General features: G+C 52.0%; 1 protein-coding gene across 1 annotated transcript; it reads right to left on the reverse strand.

Moving 5' to 3' along the window:
* Positions 1-4,006: 4,006 nt before the first annotated feature.
* On the reverse strand, positions 4,007-10,272 carry Edn2 (endothelin 2). Its single transcript, XM_028788301.1, has 5 exons — positions 9,914-10,272; positions 9,453-9,609; positions 8,006-8,128; positions 6,873-6,968; positions 4,007-4,726 (listed from the first exon to the last, which is right to left on the reverse strand). Exons 1-5 carry the CDS (start codon positions 9,966-9,968, stop codon positions 4,633-4,635), a joined length of 525 nt encoding a protein of 174 aa, XP_028644134.1. The 5' UTR covers positions 9,969-10,272; the 3' UTR covers positions 4,007-4,632.
* Positions 10,273-11,012: the final 740 nt, after the last annotated feature.

Raw genomic sequence — 11,012 nt, forward strand, 5'->3', positions numbered from 1 at the left:
TTCTTCAAGTCACCTCCTCCTGGAAGTTATCTTGGGCTTCTTTCCCTGGGGTTCCATCTCAGTGTGGCTGTTTTCCCTGTCAGTGTCAGGAGAGCAGGAGCTAGGAGACTTAAGAGCCTAGGTCTTCATTGGAAACATATTGAATTTGAGGCTAGCCTGGGCTATATAAGACCCTGACTCAAAACAAAAACAAACAACAAAATGAATGAAGCAATGGCGTCTCCTTACTCACCCCTTCCCGGCCTCCTCCTCCTCCTCCTCCTCCCCCTCCTCCTCCTCCTCCTCCTTTTCCTTCTTTCTTCCTTTTTTTTTTTTTTTTTTTTTGAAGACAGGGTCTTACCATGTAGTCCTGGCTGTCCTGAAACTCACTCTGTAGACCAGATTGGCCTGGAACCTCTCAGAGATCCAACTGCCTTTGCCTCCCAAGTGCTGGGATTTAAGGCAGGCACCAGTATATCCTGCCCTCCTTTCCTCTTCTATCTCTTTCCACCTCTTCTTCCTCTTCCTTTTTTAAGAGATAAGATCTCACTATCTTGCCCAGCTAGCCCAGTTTCCTAGACTAAGTGATCTCCTGCCTCATCCTCCCGAGGTAGAGGCCACCACACCCAGTTACCTCACTCATGAGAGTAGCAATTCTAGAATGTGCTGTGTAAGGCTACCGAGGAACTCACGGGCCTTCAGGTAGCTTCAGGAAATGGAGCCTGTGTCTATCTTTGTGTCTAGCGGCTCTCAAGGCAGGGGCCACCTCTGTCTGTGCAACTCCCCAGAGTCCCCACAGAGATGGTTATTTATCAACACTTAATGACTGGATGGCCACAGTCCAGAAGCTTATTGCCCTGAGGCAAAGGCTTATCTGAACTGACCCTGGACTCTATTGGAGGTGGTGGCTATTGGGTGTGTCTGGGTGTGTGTTTGTGTATAGGATGAGCTCCCTGGGCTCGTGTATGAGGCATGTTTGAAAAGAGCCATGGTTTGGTCAGCAGCCTCCCTGGCCTGGCCTGTACCTGGGCCATCTATAGTCCCGAGGTAGCCCCCTGCCTGTTCCCCAACTAACTTCCCCTTACACATGTGCCTCAGGGAAACCGGAATCATCCTCATTTCTAGCTTCTCTTCCAGCTAACAGACCAGAATTTTACTTCAAAAAGTCTTGGAAAATGGGTTAGCGACATGGCTTAGCAGACCAAGGTGCTTGCTACAAAGCTGGATGACACTAGAGTTTGAACCCAAGATCCACAGGGTGGAAGAAGAGAACTGACTCTCAAGTTCTCTTCCAACACACACAGACAGACACACGTACACATGTGAATTGCACACACACTTGTGTGCCCTTTCTTCCAAAAAAATGTAAAAAGAAATTAAAACTTGGAAAAAATACATTAAGTATTTACTGAAAAGATAGAAAAAGAGGGAGATATTTGTTTCCCAAATCCAAACTTCCTAACAGGGTTCCTCTCAGGGCTGCATTTGCCTCACAGCATCTCTGTTCTTCACGGACTGCAACCTATCCTCCCCACTGGTGCATCTCAGCCACTTGCAGGCTGATGGGAAATACTCTGGGCCCGTATGGCCCTTTGACTCCGGCCTCTGCTTGTCCAGAGTAGAGAGAGGTGGAACTGGCTGATGGATAGGGCAGGGTCTCCTTAGATAAGAGCCCAAACCAGATATCGATTACTGTGACTTCAGAGCTAAGAGAAGGGGTGTCACCTTGGCTGGTATTTGCCATTCTGTCAATCTCTAGACTGACCAGGGTCCCAGTGACAGCAGTGAGTACCCTCTCCTATGACCTTCAGCATCCCCCGCCAGGACTTTTACATCTCTTTCCAGCATGGTCCTGGAGCTGTCAGGCCTGGCCACTGGCTGTGAATTTGAGGCTTCTGAGGGGACAGAACCCATCTGAATGGAGGGCTGCTGTCCCAGAGAAGGCAGCTTCCTGTGACAGCCCAGCTCTGGAGTATGACACTGTGCTCTGGTGTGCCATGCTGGGTATCAAGTGGTAGGGCTGTCCCATGGCCTCCTGCGCAGGAGGTCTCAGCACTCCCCAGGGGCAGGCTGTTACCTTATTCCTTGGCCACCTCCCCCTCATTCTTGGCCCTGACTAGCCCTCTGAGGGCATTGTTCTAGAACCTACCTCTGACATTTTTCCTGAGCATTTGCAGACTGCTCACAGCTCTCTGGGGCCCACAGAAGAAAGCCTCTTCTTTTGACTTACCCTTTGAGACTCCTGTGGCTTCGTCTGCAGCTGTTTCCCCTTGCCTGTGTTGGCCTCTCTATCACTTCTCATTTAAATCTTATTTTGACTCCCTGTTCACATCTGTCCTGACCCTTGGCTACCTTCATGTTCCAATCTTATCTTTTCCTTCGTTAGAAAGTTACTTTAGTTTATATTTTTAATTTTTAAATGGTGTATGTATATGTGTGTGCATGTGCAAGTGTGCGTATATGTGTGTGAGTGTGTGTATGTATGTGTGTTTGTGAGTGTGCATGTGTGTGCTTATGTATGAGGATGCATGTGTGTGCACGTGTATGCGTGCATGAGTATGTGTGTGTGTACATGTAGTGTGCATGTGCATGTGTGTAGGGGTATGTACATGCCACAGTGCACAGGCAAAGGTAAGTAGACAACATTCAGGAGTCAGTTTCCTCCTTCCTTCCACCATGTGGATTCCAGGGACCAAGCTCTGGTTGAGCTCTGGCAGCAGGTGCCTTTACCCACCGAGCCACCTCACTGACCTCACGCTCACCCTTGAGGCAACAGAAAGAACACTGCTTTCATGTGGAATCCTTTCTCTGACCCCTACCTCTATCCCAGTCAGTCCCAGTCTGCGTCCACACAGACCCTTGGCTCTGTCCCAGTCCCATGTGCTGTCTGACATACATGCTCTGCTTCCCTGGCTCGTGGCCAGAACTTGCCATTCCTGTGATTGGGAATCGTCATTTCCCAATCTCTAGAGGAGACCACAGAGGCTCGGAAAGTCCAAGGTCAAACTGCAGCACAGACCCATGAACTCAACCAGTACATATTTATTACATGCATATATGCTATAGATTCTAGATCCCAATCCTGATGATTTTATTTACATGCTGTGTGACTTAGGGGAAGCCTCTGCGTGTCTCTGTCACTTTTCCTCATCTGGAAAGCATGAGTTCTAGAAGTCTCTACTCCCCAGTGTTGCTTGGAAGGTAAAATGGGTTACTGTGAGTAAAGTATGAAGCAGGCCAGTGCGCAGTGGGAGCCAACACACACCAGCATGCTGTTTTTCCAGAAGGAGGTTGGGGTTGGCTTTGTGAAGAAGGCAGGGTTATAGCAGGTATGTAAATGATTATTACCTGCTCCATAAATATTTCCTGACAGCTGGCTTAGGTCACAGCCTGCCACTCCCAGTGTGAGCCAGCCATTCCCTGCCATGGGAATAGGACACAGCTTGCTTGTGGGAGATTCAGCTGGCCAAGAGTCCAGGCAGCTGCTGGCAGGAATGTTCTAGATCACAAGCTGTTCCTAGGTTCCATCAGTCAGAGAAGTGTCCAGTTTTATTCCTGGACCTCTAGAGGACCTAAGGGGAGAGGCAGGGCCAGGCTGTGGCTCGGTCTCGGCACCATTGACAACCGTCAGGGTTGTACACTTGGCACAGGACAGATATGCTGTGGCCTCCCAATCAGGCCTTGGCTGGACAAGATTTCTGGAGCTGAAGATTGTACCTCATAGACCTAGTTTTTTTCAAACATGCTCTTGAAGAAGTCCTGACCATTGTATTCTGGTCTGATGTGAGTATATGACCCAGAGTCCCAACATCATAGCTGCAGATGGCTGTGCAAGTTATGACAGGTAAAACCCCAGAGAGGGCATCTTAGTAGCCAGAGAAGCCCAGCAAGAGACAAGTGGAATCTGGGCTCCAGCTACCTAAGTGGTGGAACGTTCCACTTCTTCCTGTCTTCTTTTAACTCCCAAACAGCCCCTCCTGGGAGGAGACACCCACCTCTCGTGACCATGACAAACTCCCTAGAAGGCCATTTCACCCTTTATTACAAACATGAGTTCATAAGTAAACCATTGAGGCTCTTAAAAATACATTAAAATAAATAATAGGAATCTCAAAGTTCTTAGAGCAAATAACTTATATACAGATGAGCGAAGTATAGCAGGTTCTGCATTCCCCAAGAGTATCCCAAGAGAACAGGTCGCAAGACCTCTAGGGAAGGGGAACCAGAGAGGACCATAGGGGTCAGCCATAGTGTCAGTCATTAGGAAGACTGTCCAGTCACCAGATGTGGCTTAGGTAATTGTGTCCTGCTGTGGGATTGCTCCTGGATTGCAGTCCAGCAAACAGGACACTCCGCAGGACACAGTCAGCGTGTCCATTTGTCCTCACATAGCTCCTCCTCCAAGCAGGACTGTAGCTAGTAGTCAGCACTGGCGGGCTGCACTGCTGTCCAGGTGCTGAGGGTGGCCCTGGCAGTGTAAAGGCACAGAGTTGCTGTAAGAGGCCAGAGCTCATGCTGAACCCATCAGACGGGTCTGGTTAGCCGGGATCTGAGGCCTTGGCCCAGGAGACAGGCATAGGGTCTCCCACCAGCTGCCCACTTCCTCTCGTCTCCACGTGGGCTTCTTTCTCAACGGTCCTGAAGCTCCTGGTGTTATCTCTTCCTCCGTCTAGAGTGTGCAGGGATGCCCTCTTTTGTCACCTCCGGCCATGGCCTGGCAAAGCGGAGCTTGGCAGCTGAGATATCCCTGGAAATGGAAGAAGATCAGTTAGCATCTCAGGAGGATGTCCTGAGTTCCTTTAGGAGAGAGATGGTTGGGTCTAGATCCTCTCTCTGCCTAGATCTCAGGGAACAGCTCATCAGAGTGGGGTTGTAACCCCACACAAGGTCTTCCCATAAAGGTCCAGGTGGCTCAGACCAGTCCCAGGAACTTCTCTGCTCATGGAGCTCACAGTCAGCAACAGAAGCTGCTGGGAGGAGAGGCCTGCTGAGGACAGCCTGGGCCTTGCCTATCGTGTGCTTTCCTTCTCCCACACCTCGAGAATGTCCTTCCTTCCTAGCGTCCATCTTCCTTTATCCTAAACTCTGTCACCTGACTCTAGCTGTACTTTACCATCTGCTGCAAGGTGGGCTTGTCCACACAGCATGGTCCTAGAGGCCCTCTGTTTGAGTTTGGCTGAGCTCATGGCCACAGCTCTGGGACCGGGCAACTGTCCACGTCCTTACCCTAAGAATTCTACCTGGGAGTGAGAAGCTGGGCCTCAGGGCCAGGTTTAGGAACCTGGGCAGGGTTCACCCTCTCTGAGATCCTTTCACTGATTTTAAAACATCAATTAGGCCCAGCACTTGAGGAGTTGAGACTATAGGGCAGCCTTGAGCTCAAGGCCAGCCTGGGCTACATACTGAAAGAGATTCTGTCTCAAAACCAAACCCTAACAAACCAAAAGTCAACAACAAACCCAAACAACAGGAATAGCAAAAACTCTGAATTGCCAGCAGAATGAATGCTTGAGTCATAAAGGAAGCTCTCTGTAAACTGTGAAGTGCTGCCCCATGTGCACACTGTGAAGTACTGTGTATTTGCAAAGCCTTCCTGATTATCAGCCAGCTCTTAGGTACATGCAGCCGCCTGCCTTGCTTATTCTAAGACCTCTGCTCCATTTTTCTACCTTTTCCCAAAGATGGAAACTTCCAAGGAGCCACACTAGGTACTGTCTAGCCCTACGGACCCCTCTGTGGCAGAGGCAGGTATGGCCAAGGCCTCCAGAGCTCCACAGAGACACGTTTCATACACATTAATGCATCCAACCTCAGGAAAGCCCTGCAGGATGGACATTGCTTCAAAAGTCAAAATCTGGACCACAGAGAAGCCCGACCACTACTCAGGGCTCAGAAAGCCTGTTGTGGCTGAGGTGGGTTCTCAGCCAGTAGTCTCTGCCCCACCAGCTACCCCTGGGTCACTCCATTGAATGGTCCAAGGAGAAGTTTCTGCCCTCAAGCCAGCGTGTTTGGACAAACACGTGTGGGCCTTGTGTTGAGCCACCTGTGGCCACCAAGTGTGGTGATCCCACTGGGAGGATCTAAGGGGCAAGCAAGATAGGAACCGTTCACACTAAGCCCCGGTGTAGAGAGGATGCTTGAGTGAATGACTAGTTCTTCCCAGTCAGTGCCCAAAATACCAGTTCACATCTGGCGATCACAGACAGTAGTAGTTAGGCTACTAACTACTTACATAGGCTAATAACTACTAACATACTAATAACATAGGCTCGGGGCTTATGGGTAGAGAGACTGCTCAGCAGTTAAGAACACTTTCTGCTTTTTTCAGAGAACCAGGGTTCTGTCCCCAGAACCTCATGGTGGCTCACAACAATCCATAATTCCAGTTCCAGAGGATCCAATGACCTCTTCTTAGAGCACATAAGTTGCATACAGATGAAACCCTCTTCTAACTTCTTCTTTTTTTTTTTTCCGAGACAGGGTTTCTCTGTGTAGCCCTGGCTGTCCTGGAACTCACTCTGTAGACCAGGCTGGCCTCGAACTCAGAAATCTGCCTGCCTCTGCCTCCCAAGTGCTGGGATTAAAGGTGCCTCTTCTAACTTCTAAGCATACACGTGGTGCACATACATCCATGTGGTGCACATACATACACGTAGGCAAAACATACATGTAAAAATAAGTCTAAAAACTTTTTTATTTAAATTCTTAAAAAAGATCATAGCCTCTTGATATAGCCAGGTGTGATGGATGCTGTATGACTCTAAACAAGTGGGACGACCTCTCTGAGCCTTTGTTTTTTAGGAGAGCCAATGAAGTCCCCATGCCGCCTCAACAGAAAATAAGACAAACATGTAAAGCACACAGGAAGCAGTCAACCATGCAGTTCCTCTTACCTCAGCTTTCGGAGGAGTTCTCCCTCAGCCCACGTCTTGGCAGTCTTTAACGCAGCAGTAGGAGCCTGGCTGCTTGGGGTGACCACTGCTTCAGGCCTGAATGAATGAAGAAGCAACAAGTGAGGGGCTGGCCAGAACCCTGAAGCGACCTGGCTGCAGGCCCAGCCCCGCCCCCACCCCTGCCCTCAGGAGCAGATCCATTTCCACTCTGTGCACCTGGCACCTTTCCCTTTCCCGGGCGGGGTGGGTACCAAGGAAAACTGAGCTACTGGGAATGTGTTCTGAGCTTCAGAGAGAGGCAGACGGGTGGCTGGCCTTCCCAGAATCTGGCCACCTGCAGTTGCAGGGGAAACTGAGGCAGGGGTGGAACTCCAGCTTGAGCTTCAGAGGAGGAGTTTCTCGTAAACTGTCTTTGGAACTGGAGCACTCAGTCTTTGCTTTCTCAAGGGTCCAAGAGGAGGAAGGGAGGAACAAAGCCTCCCCTTTCACAGATGGGAAAACCAAGGAGACTTGGCATCCATACCCTAGTTTCCTGGGTGAGACAAAATATTCTGCTCTGTCTACACTGGGAAACCACACAGGACCCCTTCTGTGTGCCTGCGGAGTATCTCCCTAGAAAGGGCTCTGAAGTACCTTCTCGAGCCTCCTGTTCTGGTCTTGTTTGGCAATAAGGGAAACTGAGGCCCAAGAGGCTATCCCTGGCCATGATTGCATAACTCTGACAACTCTGGTACCTGTTACAGATTGCCACCTCTAGATGTTATTTTTCTTCTTATCAAACTATGAAGTACCAGAGCCTTAGGTTAGAACCTGAAGCCCAGGGAGACCTGGTTCCTTGTGGGCCTGACACAAGGCCTGCCACTTTCTGAGGCTGGGCTATCACCTGGGCTGTGCCTCTCCTCCCCAGGAGTGGAGATGTGTGCTCCCAGAAGCCTTAGAGCTGAGCAGAGGGAGCGACTGAGGGTACTCCTGTGGGAAGGGACGCTGCCACGGACCCAGTGTACTTATGGGCTCTCAGATGTTGCTTGTCTTCTCTGGGACTCTGCTCTTCTACTAGTCTCCCAGGTACCCTGTTTCCAGGCCTGGTCCCAGCCAGCCATCACCCAACCACTGCAGGCTAGGAGTCCACCTACCAGGGTCTTAGATGGCAGAAGGTGGCACAGGCAGAGTCTCCCGCAGCAGAGCACTCACAACGCTTTGGCAGGGAGCGGCGCCGGCGCCTTGGCGGGTTTCCCAGGCCGTAGGGAGCTGTCTGTCTGTGGGCGGGAAGCCAGCAAGGTAGTGTGTACATGCGGAGAGTGGTGGGGGGGGAGAGCAGAGAGGAGAAAAAGAGAGGAGAGACACGGGATTAGTAAATACATCACTAGCCAGCAGAGACTGTCCACACTGTACAGCCAGTCACACCCCCAGGAAGATGGCCACCCCACTCCTTCTCATATTAAGCCATTAGGTCACACACTCCTCTATCAATGGCTCTGCACACTGCTCTGCTAGGAGCTCCTGCAGGGGAATGTAAGGAGTGGATCTGCAGTCCCAGTGAAACCTGGGCTGGTCTTCTGAGCTCAGTGGACCCCCTACCTAGGCCAGGAGGAAGGGAGGCCTGTTCAGCTGCCAGAGTGAAGCATTTGGCTCACAGTTGGTCCCCCACATGTTGGAAGAAGTGTGACAAATATACCTTTGAGTTGTGTGTGTGTGTGTGTGTGTGTGTGCGTGCATGTGTAATGGGATTGATTTATGGTCCAGTTTGGCCAAGGTAGGTAAAGTAGGGGCCCTGCGACTAGTCCACCTAACACCTTTGGTCAACAGCTAATTTTAAGTGGCCTGGCAGTTGGAGCTACAGTGGTTCTGGGTGGACCCGACACGCAGGGACTGGCAGGGTTCCCGCCCTGAGCCAGCGTTTGGATGTGGATTAGCACTATGCACGCTTATGTGTTCAGCGTCTCTTGCCTTATGCAATTTGGAGAAGGGGAAAAAAAAGTACAAACATACACAGAAACTTCAACCTGAGGTATGCAGGGGCCTGGAGGCAGTGCGGGGCAGGCAGAACCCAGCTCTGACTCCTGCCTGGGTATCCCAGGCAGGCTTCTTGTCTGTCCTGTTAGGGGCTGCAAGCAGTGCCTGCCTTGTGGGGAGGCTGGCAGCTCAGTGGATGGAACTCCACTTGGCGTGCTCTGCACAGAGCGTGGTCTGGACACCGATGCTGTCATGCATAGGCTTATTCTCTGCAGGGGAAATGTGGTTGAGCTCCAGCATCCCTAGACTTGGAAAGGAACCTACAACTTTTTCTCTCCTGTGTGATCCTGAAGAAGCCACCTCGCATCTCTGAGCCTCCATACTCGGATCTGGAAAACGGAGCTAGCACTTTACTACAGACTGTTGTGAGGATGGGAAGGGTACAGAGCCCTCTGCCTGACTCCAGTAGCTCCCACCCACGTGGAAGTTGATACATAACTAGTCACTACGGGTACTCTCCCCGTATCCTATCTAAGACTCATGGTGAGCCAGGCAGTTGCAGAGGTTGCTAGCTAGCCAAAAGCCTTCACCTCGACCCTCTCCCACGGTCCTGGTGGATGTGCTCACCCTGCGGTGTTCACCCAGATGATGTCCAGGTGGCAGAAGTACACACATTCCTTGTCAAGCCAGGAGTTGCAGGAGCAACGACGAAAACGCAGGTGGTGGCCTCGGCCCTTGGGTGCTGAGGCTGGCTGCTCCATGGTGGTTGCTGCCTGGCCCTTCCCTGCACACAGGAGGGAGAGAGAGGTGGAGAGATCAGGACACCTGGCCTGCCTGGGTTAGGGGACCCGCAGGGCTCCTCCTCTTGCACAATAAGGAAGTTGGCACCCTTGGTGCTCTGGAACCACTGGCTAGCCTGGGGAAGCCCCAGCTACCAGCGCCGTGCCTGCACGCTGCAGTGGCAGCTCCTACTGCGGGGCTCCCTGCTCTATGCCCCCAGTTGGTTTTGGGAAGGAAGCACCATGCCCCTGGAGGAGACACCAATGAATAGACCCTGGGATCGCAACGTGCTAGGGAGGGCAGCTCACCTTCATGTAGGGCCAAAAGCAGGGCCAGAGCGATGGAACACCAGGCAGAGACCATAGCAGCGGCAGAGTGCTTGGCTGGCCCAAGGGAGCAGGGAGCGCAGGTCGCCAGTGTCCTGCTGCTAAGCCGAGCTGGGAGCTCATTGCTGAGGTGCCCTGACCGCCTCTTATAATACCAGGCAGGGCGCCCGCCCGCCCGCCCCTATGGTGCAGCCCCGCCTCGCCTAGCTGTTGCACCTTGGGCAGGGAGCCAGGGACACCGCCTCCTCCCTGGGTGCCTGGCCCGCCCTGGCCTCCCGGTGAGGGGGGAGGGAGGTGGAAGGCTGGGCTCCACCCTCTGCGCTGCGCTGGAACACCTTCAGGAGTCTCCGGGCACCCTGCAGGCCTAAGGCCCCTCTGAGTTCTGAAGTTAGTCCCAAGTTCTTCCCTGCTGGCTCCTCCCTACCTCTGACTAGCACGCCTGAACTGGAAGTCTGGAGTGGAGGTCTCATCTAAAAGTAAACCTTCCCTCTTTACCGGGAGTCTGCCACCCTCCTCCCTGCCCGCTGTGAAGCAAGCTGAGATAGCCCTTCGCTGCTGCGTGGGAGGTGAAAGGCCCACTCAAGGCTTCATGGCCTTGGGCGAGTCAGAGCCCCCTTTGGGACCACTGGCCTCTGGAATGGCACAACTCATGCCTGACCTTTGACCTCCTGAGGCTGCCTCATCCCTATTTTACCCAGGACATACTGCTCCCCTCCCCTGTCCCCAACCTGCAGTAGGAATTCTGGTCCTTTCTGGAAACTACTTGCTTATGCGACCACAGCCGGGATAGTGTCTTGGGCCTCAGTTTCCTTGCTTGTCAAACAAAACCAAAACAAGGGGCTCCTTACCCTGTTTGGCTCAAATACCCCTTTGAGATAGAGAAGACACTTCAGAGCACTTTCTAGGAAGACACTCCACGGGCACACAGAAGGTGTCCTGCATGGTTCCCCAGCAGTGTGGACAGAACAGAATATTTTGTGTCACCTCAGTGGCTACTTTATGGAGAGAGAGAGAGAGAGAGAGAGAGAGAGAGAGAGAGAGAGAGAGAGAGAGAGAGAGGAGGCTGGCAAAGTGGCTCAGA

This window comes from Grammomys surdaster, unplaced genomic scaffold (assembly GCF_004785775.1).
Source record: "Grammomys surdaster isolate TR1022 unplaced genomic scaffold, NIH_TR_1.0 100, whole genome shotgun sequence".
NCBI lineage: Eukaryota > Metazoa > Chordata > Mammalia > Rodentia > Muridae > Grammomys > Grammomys surdaster.

Excerpts from the sequence above, each read along its gene's own strand:
- Edn2 (XM_028788301.1), bottom strand. The coding sequence starts at position 9,968 with ATGGTCTCTGCCTGGTGTTCCATCGCTCTGGCCCTGCTTTTGGCCCTA. Across the intron at positions 9,610-9,913 it reads GCTTTTGGCCCTACATGAAG|GGAAGGGCCAGGCAGCAACC; the intron begins GTGAGCTGCCCT and ends TCCTGTGTGCAG. Across the intron at positions 8,129-9,452 it reads ATCTGGGTGAACACCGCAGG|ACAGACAGCTCCCTACGGCC; the intron begins GTGAGCACATCC and ends TCCCGCCCACAG.